At 38.0% G+C, this 18,005-nt stretch overlaps 1 protein-coding gene across 3 annotated transcripts in view; it reads right to left on the bottom strand.

The window, feature by feature from the left end:
• pnisr (PNN-interacting serine/arginine-rich protein) overlaps positions 1-14,749 on the bottom strand; it is a 28,554-nt gene extending 13,805 nt beyond the window's left edge. For 2 of the 3 annotated variants that reach the window (XR_011340664.1, XM_069887138.1), the window contains exons 1-4: positions 14,528-14,748; positions 11,519-11,704; positions 7,954-8,183; positions 6,877-7,018 (exon numbers count right to left, since the gene is read on the bottom strand). Coding sequence is in view for 1 of the 3 variants with exons in the window: in XM_069887138.1 (XP_069743239.1) it covers positions 6,877-7,018; positions 7,954-8,183; positions 11,519-11,704; positions 14,528-14,615 (646 nt within the window). In the remaining 2 variants the exon portion in view is untranslated. Of the gene's footprint in view, positions 1-6,876; positions 7,019-7,953; positions 8,184-11,518; positions 11,705-14,527 lie in introns of all 3 variants that reach the window. The other variant, XR_011340665.1, reaches the window with a different exon arrangement.
• Between the last annotated feature and the right edge of the window lie 3,256 nt (positions 14,750-18,005).

Raw genomic sequence — 18,005 nt, forward strand, 5'->3', positions numbered from 1 at the left:
CTATGAGTTTTTAAAAAATATATAAAGAATAAAAGAGAGACACATATTGACATAGGACCGATAGAAAACGATGCTGGGGAAATGATAATGCATTACAAATATATGGTAGAAGAATTAAATCAAAATGTCCCTAACAGACAGAAGCTTCAGGGAGTAGAGTTGGATACAGTTAAGATTACGAAAGAAATTGTGCTAGGGAAATTGAATGGATTAAATCTCCCAACCGGACGATGCACACCTGCGGGATTTGAAAGAGGTGGCTTTGGAGATTGTAGATCCATTGGTGACAATCTTCCAGAAATCAATAGTCTCTGGCGTGGTTCCGGGGGATTGGAATGTTGCGAATGTGGTTCCGTTGTACAAGAAAGGTGGGAAGCAGAAAAAAGGGAACTATAGACCTATAAGTCTGACGTCGGTGGTGGGGCAGATATTAGAGTTAATCATCAAAGATGAAGTTATGAAATACCTGGAAATGCATGGCAGGATAGGTCCCAGTCAGCATGTTTTTTTTTAAAAAAGGGTAGATCATGTTTGACTAACCTATTAGAGTTTTTTTGAAGAAATCTCAGCTAAGATAGTCAAGATAGATAGGATAGGCTGTGGATGTTATATACTTGGATTTTCAAAAGGCTTTCAATAAGGTGCCACATGTTAGGCTGATAAATAAAATGAAAGCCCATGGAATTATGGGGACTCTTATTAGATTGGATAGAGAATTGGCTGATAGGGAGAAAGCAAAGGGTTGAAATTAAAGGATCCCATTCAGAATGGAAGCCTGTAACAAGTGGTGTTCTGCAGAGGTTGGTCTTGGGGCCACTGCTGTTTACAATTTATATTAATGATTTGGATTGTGGACTAAATAGTTTTGTGGCCAAATATGCGGATGACACCAAGATAGGTGGTGAAGCAGGAACTGTTGAAGAAAGCGTAAAATGGCAGAGGGATATAGACAGATTGGGAGACTGGGCAAATATATGGCAGATGAAGTACAATATTGAGAAGTGTTCAATTCTACATTTTGGCAGTAGAAATAAACATGCAGAGTACTATCTGGATGTGGATAAAATTCAATCCTCCGAGGTGCAAAGAGACCTGGGCATCCTGGTGCCGAGTAATCTAAAAGTTAATGCCCAGGTAAGATTGGTGGTGAAGAAGGCAAATGCTATGCTAACATTCATTTCGAGAAATATAGTGTTTAAGAGTAGAGAAGTGTTAATGAGGCTCTATGGGCCACTGAAATTTAACACTACACTGTTCACCTGAGATTGAATATCTAACCCCAGCAACACAGGGTGCAGAGCTCCAGCATAATAAAGAGCCACACATCAGCCAGGCAATGTCCCTGCAAATTTAAAGTAACTTTACACTTGTCCCATACAGTTTTTGTAAGTTCACTACAAACCATCGATATCTTTCGGTTCACTGGATATCTCTGCAAATTTAAGGCTCTGGCAACTCTCTCGTGGATGTAGCTGTCAGCATTCCCCGAGTCTATTAGACAACCATTCACCTCCCCTTCATAGTCAACCGTTCCCGTCCGTAACATCCCCCAAGCTTTGGAGTCAATTGAGCTATCACAGGGGATCTCACCTCGCCATCACTTCAAGTCGATACAGCCTGCTCTTCTGAAGATTCCCCCTTTTCACAGTTGTCTTCCATTCCTGCAGCTTCAGGATGCATTTTCTTGATGTTTCTCTTCTTTTTATCAGTGGGATTCTTTTCCTACTACTGCAAATGGGTTTGGGACTATGCCACGAAGGCACGCCCTCTGTTTGACACTAAATCTTTTCCTCTCTCTCCAATGGCCTTGAAGGCTTTCGGGAGAATTAAAGCTAATATTGCCAAAGCTGCACTCTCATCCATTGATAAGGATGTCCCATTCCAAGTGGAAACTGATGCATCAGATTGTGCCTTGGCAGGAAACTTTAATCAAAAGGGCAGACCTGTGGCATTCTTCTCCTGCACGTTTCGTGGACCTGAACTTAAACATCCTGCCATTGAAAAAGCCCAGGCTATTATTGAAGCTGTTCGCTACTGGAGAACTCTTGCCAGCATAAAATTTACTCTTGTCACTGTTCAGAAATCTGTCGCCTACATGTTTAGAACTAAACACAAAAGTAAAATCAAGAACAATAAGACGGCACACTAGCGAATAGAACTCTCAACTTATAATTATGAGATCCAGTTCAGACAAGGCAGGTTAAATGATCCTTCTGACGCATTGTCACAATCTGCTGCTGGTGCTCAGCTGGAGGGGCTAAAAGAGATCCATAGCAGACTGTGCCACCCAGGAGTCACGAGATTCTTCCACTACATAAGGGCTAACAACCTTCCTTACTCTCTGGAAGAAGTCAGGAAACTGACTAAAAGCTGTCCTGTTTGCAGACTGCAAATTGCAATACTTCAAAGTTCCAGAGGCCTGGGGGGGGGGGGGGCGTGGCAAGATGGCGTAGAGTCTAGACGTGTAATCTCGACCTCTCTGGCCAGACTTTTAAGAACCTGTTTTTAACTCTTTGTTTTCATGTTTAAATTTTTTAAAACTTAAAGTATCAAGGAATTGTTATGGCTATTAATGGTAAAAAGATTAAACCTCAAGTGCACAAGAAACTACATTTTCGGAGTGTTGAAGATTTAGGGCTTAGGCAGCCTGCTGCAGTTGCAAGTTTGCTTTCTTTCAAGCCTAAACAACAGAGATTGCCTGTGGGAGCTGATAAAATGACTACTACTCACCAGGAGAAGGACATCGCTGGAATTACCCATTCTCAGAAGGAAGGTGCGCGTGCCCCCGATGTGGATTCTGATTCTGGCAGCCTGCCGACTTTAATGGAGGGGGCAGGCAAGAAGAAGACTCCATTGCTGGAAAAACTGCCTGTTGTTGAGATGCAGCAGGAGCTGCAGTTACCTGGTTCTGCCACTACGCAAGAGAAAGCAGGGCTGAGCTTTTCTGAATTACAATGTAAACAGCTAAGCCTTATCATTCAGCCTATGCTGAATGAAATGTCTCAGAGGCTCAGTTTGGAACTGGATACAGTTAAAATACGTGTGGAAACATCTTATGAGGATTTTAAACAATTTCAAGCTGCTTTTTTGAAATGTCAACAACAAGTGGCTTCTAATACAGAAAAAGTGCTGGAGGTGGAAAAATTTGTTAAATAATTGCGAGAACGTGAGAAGGAGTTAGAAAGGAAAGTAGATTATTTGGAGAATCAAAGTAGAAGGAATAATGTGAAGATTGTTGGTTTGCCAGAAGGTATGGAAGAACAAGACCCTCTTCATTTTTTTACCGAATGGATTCCACAAATACTGGGGCAGGAATTTTTCTCTGGAGGCTTGGTATTGGAAAGAGCTCATAGAGCCTTAAGAAGAAGATCTGCCTGGTCAGTCACCAAGACCTGTGATAATTCGATGCTTGAATTATTTCAACAGAGAAACGATACTTCATTTAGCAGTGCAAAATGCGAGACAACGACAAGCTCCATTAATGATTCAGAATAGTAGAGTTTTTTTCTACTCCGATTTGAGTCAAGAGGTTATTCAGCGTAGGTGCCGATTTAATCCAGTTAAAGAAGTTTTGTGGAGTAAAGGCCATAAATCTACGTTTCGCTATCTGGCAGTGTTGAAGGTGTTCTGTGGAGACTTTCAATCTCGGTTTTTTGAGAATGAGCGTGAGGCAATGATTTTTGCTGATTCATTGCCAGATGTAAGAGGACAAAGTCGTAGTCCACCATTGTCTCCTAAAGAAAAATCTGGTGCTCTGGAAATGGAAGAAATGGAAGAAATGGGAATGGAAAGAGTCCAACTTCTCTTGAAATGGGGTCACCGAGTCTGGAATCTCTTGGATGAATAGAAGAACTTTTTTTATTTTTACTTTCTTTTTATGTCATTATGATATCTTGTTGTTAGTCTTTGTTTGGCTGGGAAGGGAGAGATTTGCTCGATGTTCTATTAGTCATCAGCCACAGGTGGGTGATCCACACCCAAGTTTTGTTTAGGAATTACTACCTTTTGGTAGTTTTTTTTTGGGGGGGGGGGGGGGTTTCTTTCTTTTTCTTTTTTTTTTATTTTCATTTTTTTAGACTTTAATTTGTGGTTTCTTTTTCTCCTATTGGAGGGCCTATTTACGTTGATCTGAGTTTTTATATATTGATATTATTAGTTCTTAGTTATATTAGTAGGTATGTCAAAGTTAAAGTTTGCTACTTTTAATGTTTGAGGTTTAAACAGTCCGATTAAGCGTAAACGTATTTTGGCGTATATTAAGAAAATGAAAATTGAAAAAAAAAGAAATTTTTTTTTACAAGAAACATATCTGAGTGTCAAATAAAGTTGAAATCGAAAAGGGATTGGGTAGGACATGTACAGGACATATGTTTCGCGTGATAATTATAATTTTTTTCTTCATAAGTGGTTGTTATATTCAGAATATTTACATTTTGATTTACATTGATTAGATTTTAATATTTATGCTTCATTTTTCTTTAATTTTTTTTCTTTTTTTTCATGGCTCTCCTTAGGAGAGTTGGCTGAAGGGGAGGGGGGGTTTCTTCTCTTTTTTTTCCTCATTTTTTCTTTTATATAAAATATAAAAAGTAATGTTCATGTCTAGTTTATTGTTATATATGTTACTTATTATCTGTATCTTGAGCGAATAAATAGTTAAAAAAAAAGTTCCAGAGGCCTTTTGAGAAGATTAGCTTAGATTTTAAAGGGCCGTTACCTTCCAACAATAACAAAAATGAATATTTCCTTACTGTAATTGACGAATATTCCAGGTTTCCCTTTGTGATACCCTGCCCTGATGTCTCGTCAGCGTCTGTCATTAAGTCACTTGACAGAATTTTCAGCATTTTTGGTTTTCCCAATTACATTCATACCGAAAGAGGCTCAGCATTCATGAGTGCTGAACTGTGGCGATCCCTGCTACGAAAGGAGATTGCCACCAGCCGTACCACGAGCTACAACCTGCAGGGAAATGGGCAGGTCGAAAGGGCTAATGCTACAGTCTGGAAGACTGTTAATCTCGCTTTAAAAGCACATGGTTACCCTGTTCCCGGTGGCAGGATGTGCTGCCTGAGGCACTACATTCAATTCGGTCTTTATTGTGTACTGCAACAAACCAAACACCTCATGAATGCATGTTTGCCTTTCCTAAGAAATCAGGAACTGTGATGGACTGGCTAGCCTGTTTATCTGAGCTTGGAACCGTGCTGTTGAAGAGCAACGCTTGGGCGCGTAAAACAGACCCCCTAGTCCAACCAGTTCAGCTACTGCATACCAACCCCAACTACGCTCATGTTAAATTCCCAGACGGGAGTAGATTGTACCCCTAAGAGATCTGGCCTCGCCTGGTTCGCCCCTTCCTCGCATCCCTACTCAGAGGGAGCCTGAGAGGTTGGACTCACCCCCCCAGCCTGTGACCCCTAGTAAGCTTTCAGATGGCCATGCTGAGGCTCCACTGCCTCACGCTGGCGATTCTGGAGCTGGTCCAGAAGTCAGTTCTTCCCACACTACAGTCCAAGGACCTGTACCAGTTCCCAAGGTTGCAAAGGAGCCACCTGTTTTGAGACAAAGCACCAGAATTCGTAAACAACCTGATAGGCTGACATATTCATAAAACATCTCATTATATTTCGATTGCTTGCTAGATACTGGCGTATTTTGGTTGTTAAGAGTATCTCATGGGCAAACATGGTATCCATGTATCGCTTGCTTCAGTCTTTACTAGCAGCTCTCCTTTTGATTTTAACCCTTCTTCTGCCAGGGGGAGACTGTGGTGAATGTCTGTCAAGCTGCCTGTCTCCCCTCTGGCAAGCCTTGCTGTACTAACATTGGCTGTGCATTATCTCTACTGTTAACGACACTCCCCTTGGATATAACTGTATATGCATCTATTGTCTTTCATTATTGTACCATGAGTTTCTGCTAATAAAAGCTATGATTATTGTTTGACCACATTGTCTTTGTCTACTTCATCAACTAGCACTTCACTGCCCCCCCCCCACCCCCCACCCGGGCGCCACAGCACCAACACCAGGGGAACAGGCCCCCTTCTCGGTTCCTCTGCGCTGGCACTGGTAAAGCAGTTTCAACTGTGTGGTTTATAATGGGTAGCAACAACAGCCATTGAACTGCTGCCAGACTGACTGAAAGCGCCATGATACTGGACGGGCGTCAGTACACAGCGATTCAGAGATGCTTATAAAGTAGCAGAACATGACGGGATACATAGGAGTTGAGCAAGGGTCACATCAGGTCACGTTTGGCACCAAACTCCATCTTTGATGAGCAGATGCCAACTACCGAAAAAGTGCCAGCTTTTGGAGTTTGCCGATCTTTGGAATTCCAGACAAAAGGTTAGGCACCTTTAATTCTTCATGTTCAAAGCCACTAAGGTTCTAAATGAAGAGTCAGAAACCAGCCAAGATTAGTGAGTAGCAGAGGAGGATCTAATAAAATGATCTCACCTTTATTTTGATAAATATTTTTGATTGTCGATTTCTGGCTCTGCTAACTTAAAATGAACTATTTTTGTAACATAATAAACACTTGAAAAATAAATGTAACATCTCAAACAATATTTTATGCTAGATATCCTGTGAATCCCAGAATACATGAGTTATAAATTCATGAAACTTCTCAAACATCACAGTATTCCTGTTAATATTATGAAACAACCAGCAATCTTAGAATTTTTTAACGTGACAATGTGCAATCTCAGAAACTAAACTTTCCAATACTACAATTTGCAAGTAAACTATAGCCAAAATTCCCACATTTTGCCAGTTTTCTTTGTGCCTAGACTGAGTTAAAAATTAAAGCTTATCAAAGAAAAACATGTATTTGTCATAAAGGGTCAAACTGAGAGAAGAAACTTACCAAGAGCAGGAGGGTCTTGTTTTACTGTTATAGGTGACCGTGGACGATCTCTGTAAGTTGGCCTATCTCTACGGTTAGGTGGTGGCCCTGGTTGCCAATAAGGTGGATGAAATCCTCCTGGGGGCCCAAATGCTGCACCATGCTGCAAGTGTAAAGTGTTATGCTCATTTAAAGGGCTACCCGAACTCAGACTGTTCTCGCAAGTTTTTTTTCTCCATAATTTCATCCCAATCTCTCGGTGAACATTTCAACTTTCTTATACAAAATTCATGTCAACAAGCAATGTTCATATATAATAAATATATTTAAACAAATGATATAATGTCCTGTTTCATGGCATAATTTTCCTAGTTTTGGATTCATAAACATATTTATGCATTTTTAGAGTCAGCATGAAAGGTCACAAAATGATTTTTTAGTAGCAGCTACAATCTCAAATTGGACAATTTCCTGGAGCAAGATCTGAACCTTAATTGTTTACAAAATCCAGAAGCCCCAATTTGAATCAACAAAGATGGGCCTATGGTCCCAGAAAAGTACCATGATTGGACTTTGCTATTTAACATGCCATTTCAATTACCAGCAACATCAGGCAATTCTTCATGTTCCCAAGTTATACATCAAAAAAAAAGGGAGCTTTCAATTCAGCACCATGACTTGGGCAACTATTCCGAATCATTTGAAGATAAAGCTGATATGGGTTTGAAGGGAGATGCATAATAAGTATGTTTTGCTATGGGAAGTAATGAAGGGAAAATTCTACACGAGCACTATTTTGCAGTTGCAAATGGGAATTCTCAATAAAAATAAGCGAAAGCCATCTCTGTAGCTCACAACTCAGTGCAGCGTGGCTTTTTACACAAGTTGAGCAAAATCAAGAGTTATCTAATGCAAGAACAACACCTATGTTGCTAATGCTTTATAGAATTGATGAATGTAAAGAAATAAGAATCTCAAAAGTCAAAATGCTTCCTGTTCATCTACCTTATATAAACAAAACCAATACTGGTCCAAGCTTGTTTCAAGATGGCAAGAATGCTTATACACCAAGAATGAAACCGCATTAAACAAATTTACCTGATAATCAAACTGGCTGACAGGCACCGATCCCATTCCAAAGTTTTCTGGTGCTCCTCCAAAATTGTTGTTATTGACTTGATTGAACATACGTCTAGAGTCTGGTGCAAACTCACCACTGTCCTGGCTATTGTCCTCTGATGGAGGGACTATGTCCATGGGAGCTGGGGTTGGTATCCACTGCTGGTCTGGTGGTGGGGGAGGCGGTCGATGATGCTGCATTCCCCAGTCTATTAAGCACACAAATTCAGCACATATTGCAAATTCTACTCAAGATAAACTTGAAGACTCAACATACTTGCAATTTTGAATTTTAATGTAAAAGGTGATTTGTAAATGTTAATACATGCGGAACAAGTAGATTTCTCTATAACAAATGGAATTTACAATTTAAAATCAACTCATAATACATTGCTAGAACTGTTATTTTATACCTATTATTCTCTGCAATATACTTTACCTATGGAATGCAGTTTTTGATTGACCAAAAATGTGGTCATGACTTGCTTACTGTGCAACTTAAAGCTTTTATCTAGAAACTATAATGGCCAAAATAAAAAAAATAAAAAAATCAGAGGGGTATACTTTTAGCTGGAAACTCAGAAGCTGACCTGGTGATTTGCAAAGTGAAGGTTGGTGGGGGAGGTGTCAAGATAGCATTTAAAAACAGAACTTCTTGTACAACTGGGATCTGCAGGATAACCAGACAATGAAGAGAGTCTGAATAAAAAGCTAATGTCAACTGCAGAAGTTCATTATTCATAGGAAAATAAAACTCCAATCATAGAACTCCACAGCCAAAAGAGCCAAATGTTTGTTTGGAAAGAATGCACCAATTAGAAAAATATCTAGGAAATAGCATCTGTCCCATAAGTACTTCATGTTTACTAATTTTATATACTGGATACTCAAAAAGATGGGGCAGTGTTATACAAAGTCTGGTAAATTCATGAAAAAAAAAGAGCAGTCACATAATTTAGCTTGCTTTGTTGAGTTTGGCTTTTGTTATATCATTGAACATTCTAATCACTATAAACTTTCCTTCAGTTACAAGTTACTTTGATCATTTTTATGGAATACTTAAACTGTCCTTTATGTGTGTTAATTTTCTGTCTGAGTTAATATTCATCAACTGTTATTGTGCCAATGTTTTTTTCCCCAATTTTCTTCTTTTATAGTTCATAAGCTATGCTCAGAATTGCCATCCCCAGATTGATACCACCAAACATAAACAGGTCTCTGAATCCCAATTGTAACTTCCATCATCCTGCTCAACCACAAATCTCCCAAGAATATGAAACAGTTTCAACAGCTCCAAATATGAAGATCCATACTACTCTCTGTTTATTTGCATAACATCTAAACATTTTTTAAAATGTATCTATTTGAATATTTATTACTTTGGTGTATTTATTGACTTTTTAAATTCAATTCAGCATTTAGGATGTCGGCTTTTTTCATTTGTTTTCATTGTTGTTTATTTTACAAAGTCCCTGTTCAGCTAGAAAGGATTTCAGTGCATGTGTACTTTGTACAATGTATATGACATTAAATTTATCATAATTTTTATTGATACTTGGTTCTTTTATTCTAACGTATCTAAAAGTTGATTTGCATTCTGGAATTGTAGCACACTTATAACACTGAAGTAGGCTATTTGGACTCTCATGTCCATACCAAATATCCTTAAAAGCACCATAGTTAGAACCAATTCAGGTATCTTCTTTACATTCCTTTACAAATTCTCTTTTCAATTACTTATCCAGCTCCTTCTTAAATGCCACATTTGAATCCACCTCTATTCCTATGTTTTCCAATGAATTCCAGAGTCTAACTTCACTTGCTGTGTAATTTTATTGCATGTTACTTTTAGTTCTTTCGTCAATCACATTCTATATTCCTTGGTTCCTAACTGCTCAGCTAATGAGAATAGTTCCCCTCCACTTACTCTACTTCATTTTACTAAATTCCATCATAATCTCTTGTAACAAGAACAATCCCAGCTTCTCTGCAAAATGAAAAAAAAACTCCTCCCAATCCCTGGAATAATTTTAGTCAGTTTCACCCATCTTTCTTAATGTTTGGTATACTGAATTAGACACTGGTGTGTCATGATTTCTTTGCTCTGTTTCTATCTGCCTCTATTTTTAAAGCCCAAGATTCCCTATGCTTTCTTTAACCACTTTTTCTATATGCCCTGCCACTTTCAACAAGCCATGCACATTTACCCACAAGAGTGGATTCTCCCCTTTCATACTCTCTCTCCTATCCCTTTGTCTCCTTTCCTCCAGCTCTCTCCCCCACACCCCCAAAACCCCCACCATATCCACCTATAACTTTTGACTGTGGCCCTGTGATCCTCCTCCTGCCTCTCCTCACCACCATTTTATTCAGGCTCCTGCCTCTCCTCACCACCATTTTATTCAGGCTCCTGCCTACATTTTGCTCATACATTGATGAAGGGCTCAAGCTCAAAATGTTGGTAATGTATCTTTATCTTTGCTCTATAAAATACGCTGTTTGACCTGCTGAGTTTCTCCAGAATTGTGTTTTAACATTTACCCATAAATATCTGTTGTTGTAACATCTTTAGAATTGTGCCCTCTACTTTACAGTTCCCTTTCCTAAGTGTCGCACTTTGCACATGACAAAATTAAATTCCACCAACCACCCATTTCAAAATCCTGTCCACAGCTCCTTGAGGTCTATGATTATTCATAGTTCATTATATCACTGAATTTTATACCGTCTGCAAAATTAAAAACCATGTCCCAGAAAAAACTAATTTGTTATTAATATATTTAAATAAAAAGTGATCACAGTACGTTTTGCTCCTATTCTCTGCTTCCTGAGACTTAGCCAACTTTCTATCTATACTGTTAAGACTTTTTAATCCCACATCACCTCTCAAGATTTATCTTAAGAACATCTACCATTCATTTTGAAGTCCGTTTTATATCTCTTTAATTTTGCTCTGCTCTCCTTAATCATCTCTGCTTATTTTATTGCAACCTTTTTCCTAATTAATTTTGGGCTAAAGATTGTTGCTCAAGTAAAAATGACTTTTCAATGGGTCACAGGCCACCATACAGTAAAGAACCAAGTATGGCATCACAGATGTGACGAAAGCTGGGGTAATATAATACTCCAAATATATAAATCAACAAAAAATTCATCTCTTTTATCTCCCAGATAAAATGCTATGCCATATATTCTAATTTTCCCCATTTTGGCTTTTGAATTATGAGAAACCATGGATCATACTATTCTTGGGAAATGGGAAAAAGCTTACATAAGGTACCATTTGATACATATGCAGGGTAACATATGGTAAGATCTAAGAGTAAATGTGAAGGGTGATGATCTCCATGAATTTCAATTTCAAAATGATGCATTCCAAGGATTAGCAATGAGCTACAAGATTATTTATTTGTAGCACATCATATAAAATTAACAAATGGAACAAGAAAATACCTCACTGGCATAACCAGCAATGAAATGCAATTCTCTCTTTTTCTCCAAGTATATTTCCAAGTTAACAACATCTCTGAAAATAAATACAAACCCTGTTCCCATATTCTGTTGAAATTAGGATCTCCTGGAAAACTTGCTTGATTATCTTGGCTGTTTTCAATGCCATGCACTGCCTGTCCATTGGGTATTATTACTGGCTGTTGTGCTGTTACAGATTCCTCAGAGGCCTCTCTTTGAGCAATCCATGCTTGTGCTAATGCTGCCCAGTCAATCTGACCTGGAAAAAACATTTAACCTTGATTACTGAATTGCCATGCATGCAGAACTGGTTGTAGTGAAACATACATGCATGATGCCAGATTTTTATTTAAAATTTGTTGAGGTCTAGTTTTAGCATGCTCAGAGTCTTAGAAATGCAAAACCTTTGTCGGAAGACTATAACAATAAAATGATGTTAAAATGCTAAAGCAAATTAATGTAGAAGCAACAGCACCATGATACCCTTGTGCAAGACACCAAGTCCTATCTCATTTGTACTTTTAACCTCCTCAAGTTCCATAGAGGGGATCAAATGAGATTTTAAATTCAAGAAATTTCAAACCAACTCCCAAATTATACATTCCAAAGTTTCATCAATGCAAGATAAAGGACAAACAACAAATCCACCATACACCCCCAGGAGGCTGCCTCAAACTTAAGGCACAAATAGATTTTTTGCGTAATAGGAGACAAGGGTAAAATACAGATGAATCCAATTGAGTCCATGGCCAGATCAGACATGATCTTGTGAATGGCAGAGCGGAGTGGACTTGATGAGCTATATGGCTTTCTCCTGTTCCAATTTCTTATGTTCTTATTAATATGGTTACAATTTATTATGCAGATAATGCCACACTTGTATACACAACTTTTTTTTTAGTACAGTAAAACTTCCATTTTCTGGCATTCAATCAACTGAAAGCTCAAATAGCCAGCAAAATAGGAAATAAATACATAAAATTAAATTGTTTTAAGTAAAAGTTTAAACAAAGGTTTAAAATTGTAAAAGTAAAGGTTCCCCAAAGCAACACAATCCCTTGGGAGCAAACTTTCAGCTAGCAGAGCACCCGGCTGTACCCTGCCCACAATAGCCGTTTGAATGAAGTTGTGTTAGAATAAAATGGTAGGCAGAACCCAGGATGAAGAGCTGTCAAGTGCCGCTCGCTGCTGGGCAACTATCCCAAAGTATTTCCCTATCCCTGCCTGGTAAGAGTTTTTATCTTTTTTAGTATATTATAGCACCAGCAACTGAGATTTGAATTTAAAGAGAGGTGTGCCAAAGGCCTGACTGAAACACCAGGATGAAGAGCCGTTTGACGCGAGGGCAACTCTCCTAAATTGCCTCCCTATCCCTGCCTCACGAGTATCTATGTCTTTATTAGTATTAGGTATATTAGCAATAAGGCTTTATCTGTAAATTTGGGGGAGGGGAGGGGTTAATTATGACGTCTGCAGTTAGGGTAGTAGCTAGCTCAATTTTGCAAGTTATGGGAATTACTTAATTAAAGTGAACTTTACATAATTAAAGACTAAAACTTTACACCGTCTTTTGTCTTTTAAATTATGTATTCTTAATGCAGATGTATTAGTTAGGCACTGTAAGAGTGAGTCTCGGTCAACCAGAAAATTTGCAATTCCGGCATCTGCGATCCCCATAGGTGCCAGATAATGTGGATTTTACTGTACAATAAATTTTCACATTGGTGAGCAAAAAGTACTTTCAACTCCCAAAATTGCAGCTTTATAGTTAGAATATCAATTCAGTATCTTATGTAGTGGCCAGTTTCTGGTGATAAATTAATATCACGCAAGTTGAACATAAAGAAAAATACCTTATTGGATTCTTATTGCATAGTACTAGGGGATCGAAGATGATGCATCTAGTTCTTTGGCTTCTGGGAGGTTGGTAAGGCTAGTATGGACTCTGCTGCCACCATTGGGCCGGGTGGCAACTGACAGATACAGCTTGACCTACTGAGATCTTCCAACCGTAGAATTTTGTTACAGATACAGTCTTTGTTTTTCCTTATCTTAACACTCTCTGTCCACTCTTTACAGAGGGCTTCCAGATGAAGAAATTATGAGTCCCAATTCTCCACTCCCAAGTTGGAATGGATGTTAATTTTTTTTTTTAATTCCAAAGAGATTTTGAAGCAGTGTGGCGGAGGATGTTGACATTGCTTCACATGTCCTGCCAAATCTTGCAGGCAATGATTTGTGCGATTTAAAGCATTGCGAAAGGTAGTGCATGCTTGTCAAGGGTCAACAGGTGGCCAGTATATCATGAACTTTGTGAACAAAGAGAAGCTGTAGTGGCTCAATAGGCCCGGCAGAATCCATGGAAAGAAACATTCAATCAACATTTTGGGTCCCAACCAAAAACCCTGGCTACTGAGCATTTTCTCTTCACAGATGCTGCCTAATCCACAGAATCCCTCCAGCATCCTTATGTTCATTCAAGATTCAAGCATCAGCAGGTCTTGTGTTTCTCTGATCATGTGTTTTGAGCCAGGTTTGAGATCTTGATCTTCGAACACTCTTATCTTAGATGCTACATAACAGAGGTAGGTTGGAATTTCATCGCTGTCACCAGTCTTCCCTGACGTCTTAAGATTTGTGAAGTTCACCACAGTCACCTTTATTGTTGGGGCATGGTGTCGTTCATGTAAGCAAGTATTCCCCTTGCACAGTGCACCTTGATGACTGAGATTATTAGTGCCCGAAATGTGTTCTGGAGTAGGAGAAAGAGGTTGAACAGTTTCCCATTTTCCCTGAAAATTAGCTTCTCTTCTTGCCAAATGTCTAGTACAATTTCAAAGTTAGAATGATTGAGTAGAATATTACAATGGAATTGGCTCCATGGTTCCTTGCATGCCTTATATAACACATAAAATGGACCAAGATTAACAATGATAATACTGGGCAAAATTAAAGTAAAACATACTACCTACCACTAAATTCCTCTGAAATTTCTTGACATTTGGAAATTCACTTCCTGCATCAAACACATGCTTCTAATGAAAAGTTAAGCTTCATAAAAATCTCAGATATGAAAACTTACTTGGATCTTGTTGTTGCTGAAATGACTGCATCCACTGTTGCTGGCTCAAAGGCCACTGCTGCCAAGGCTGATTACCTTGATCCCACATCTTCAATCGTTCCACAATTGTTTAAAAGCTACCGAAGAAAAGAAAGGTTGTAGGGTTTCCTGTCTACCTCAATAGATGAGAAACTCCATAAAGTTGAATGTATATCCTGGAATAGAAATTATACAATTCTTTAGTGCATTCAACTTACTAGATTGCTTAAGGTCACTTCTTTAAAAAAAATACAGGCAAAGGCCATCGATTAACAATTATTTAACATGAGCATTGTTCATCAGAATAATCTTAAAACCCTAAATATGTTGAAGGACAAAACAGACACCCAAACTGTGTCAGTATTTACATTTATAAATGGCACCTTTAATGGACAAACTGTCCAAAACATTTCAGAGATGTACAGGTAATTTACTGTGGATAATGCCAAAGCAGTTATTTATAGAAGTATCAAACATGGGGTTTCATTACATCTTTAAGGAAACTAAGGATGTTGAGAGATGCAAGAATTTAGAGCTTCAATAAATTTAGACCATGCAGAGAGCACAGATGGAATGAATACAAATGTGGCAGAGATGACATGGGAACTTGGGAGATTATAGCTTTGAAAGTAGTAAAAATAGACAAATTCATGAACAGATTTAAAGAAAGGTGGAGAACTTTATTGCAGAGTTCTGTGGAGCTGGAAGTCAATGTTGGCTTCCATTAACAGTGGCAAAGGTCCTCAGTATATGGTGCAAAAATGGATATGATCAGTTGCATTCCAAGAGGAAGTGCCACCTGCAGCAGAGCTGCAAATTGGACTGGTGTTAACTTGAGACGAGTAAAGACAAAGATAAACAATAAGAATGGAAATCTGTCACTATTTTAGACAAAACTCATTAAATTTAGGGTCAAGAAAGGAATAATTTCAATAAATTGTGGTTAGGCAAGAAGAAGCAATATAATGTGAGGTCCTTGTTGAGTAAACCAAAAGAAAGAGCACATTTGCAGCTTCTACATCGTGGAAGATGTATGATTATTTTTTATTCACTTTTGAACATGCAGATCACTGATAACCAAAGATTTTCATAAAAATGCCCTCAAATAATATTGCTACTATTAAATGTTGATAGGTACTTGGAATAAGAATCTGGTATTCAGAAAGTGCCAATGTTTCATGTGAATGTCCTAAAGTAATTGAAGAGCAAAGAAAACTGAAGATCATTTACAACACTTTATTCCAATTTCTGAAACTCCTCCACCAATAATTTATATTGAAAAGCTGTGACTTGATCTGTGGAAATTCCTTCTGGTTCTGCTTTGGACCATCTCAACCAAATGAAAACAATAAGTATGTCTTACATTGCAGGATTTTGCAAAACCATTATAGCTTCAAAGATTAAAGTTCAAGTAAATAGGTGCAGAAGATAACCACTGCAGTAGGATATTAACAATTGTTTTAAACAGAGCTACTGCAGTATATTTCCAATGCAAATTTTTCCCCAATTAAAATATCAGGCAATGAGGTGTTTTTGGAGGAGTCTCCCAAAAATATCGGATAAATGAGGATTTCTGAACCAATCAAAAATCCTCATTTATCTGAAAATAATTGCGCCTCCCAAAAATATCGATAAATGAGGATATTTTGAAACAAAATTTTCTTCTGCACCGAATTCACTTCACAGCTTTAAAAAAAGATTTAAACCCTGTGTGCTCAAGGTCTGAGTCACCATTTTGATTCCGATGGAGTATTCTTGGGTTTTGTGATGGCAAACAGGTCTGCAGATAGCACTCTGATTGTAAGTAGAATTTCAAGTGTTTGGTGATTAATCCTACAGTATTTTGTTCAGGTTGGGTTTTTTTTTGGTATGAATTAAACATTATTTCATGCTTAAAAAGCCTCCACTTGTCATTTGTTGTGGTTTAAACACTGTTACAAATAATTTACTGTTGCTACTGGGTGGTTTTAAAAAAATGTTATCCGGAAAAAACGTTTATCCGACATAGGTGCGGTCCCGACCATTTTGGATAATCAGCGTTATACTGTAGTTCCAAACTCAAAAGATTGAATTAATCTTTTTTTAAATAATATTTAGAGAACTGTTCATCACATGCAATCAGGAGCTACAATTAATAACATCACCTTTTTCTGAATTCCCTCCAAATAAAACAAGTTTAACCCAAGGGTTAAAAAAAATCCAGCATTTTGTTTGTCACTTTAAACCACTTCTCTCTAATATAGTAAGAAGTTTAGGGACTCTTTTAAATACCAAGGAATGCCTTTGGACTTTATTTAACAGACATCTTGGCTTTGGCTACAGCACTGGGAAGTTTCATTAAAAAAACTTTCGTCTGAGGAATTGGTCCAGAATTTAGACAACTGTAGTGATATTATTGAAATCTTGAACAAGAGAGAAGGTTGACAGAAAGAGCATGTTTGCCCGGTACAGTAATGTGGTGAGTATGGAGTATGCTTTTTCAAAGGGCAGTAAATCTGCCATTTTCCACCCACAGAAAGTGAATCCTGAATCATTAGGTACGTTTAAATCAGAAAGAAAGATCTTTGGATGATGAAGAAATCAAGCACTACTGGAATCAGGATGAAAATCAATTGAAGAGCCATAACTATATTAATAGGGGAGGAGACTTTGAGGACAATATGACCTATTTATACTTTTCCTGTACATCATGAAGATCATAAATAGTGCAAGAAAATTATATTGAGATAGATCAGTTCCGTTAGTTTCATAGACCTGAAACGTTGTCAGTTTCTTTCTAGGTGTGCTGCCTGATTTACTGAGTTTTTGTTGGAGATCAGGTATAATCTTGACAATGCTGGAGCAGTCTCAAAAAGCCAGATAACCTATTTATGCTATTTCTAGCGCCATTTCTATTATATTGATTTTGTAGACTGGATTTTATTAACAGGCTGCCCTATCAGGTGGAAATAACATACAACTTCCCTTCCCTACTTCTGCAAATTAAACATCTGAAATTATATAAAAATATACAGCTCCGCAAATTTCATTTTATTTTGTTTGTCACATCAGAAAAAATAGAAGGGAAGGATAATAACAGGAGTGTCAGCCACTTCACATTCAAGTAACTGGGTGGTGTGATTAGTGCAACGCTGTTACAGTGCAAACAATCGGGATTCAAATCCCACGCTGTCTAAGGAGTTTGTACATTCTTCCCGTATCTGCATGAACTTTCCCCAGGGGTTCCGGTTTCCTCCCACCATTTGAAACGTACCAGTTAATTGGGTGTAATTGGGCAGCACTGGCTCCTGAGCAGAAATGGCCTGTTACAGTGCTGTATGTCTAAATTTAAAAAAATTAAATTAAAAATTATACAATATTTCTATTGCAAAATGCAGATTCACTTTTGTTTGGGAAATTAATCCAAATCAATTTTTTTTATTTAACATTTTAACATTACACCCGAGGTCTGGGTACAGCA

The sequence above is a fragment of the Narcine bancroftii genome, chromosome 6 (assembly GCF_036971445.1).
Source record: "Narcine bancroftii isolate sNarBan1 chromosome 6, sNarBan1.hap1, whole genome shotgun sequence".
Lineage (NCBI taxonomy): Eukaryota > Metazoa > Chordata > Chondrichthyes > Torpediniformes > Narcinidae > Narcine > Narcine bancroftii.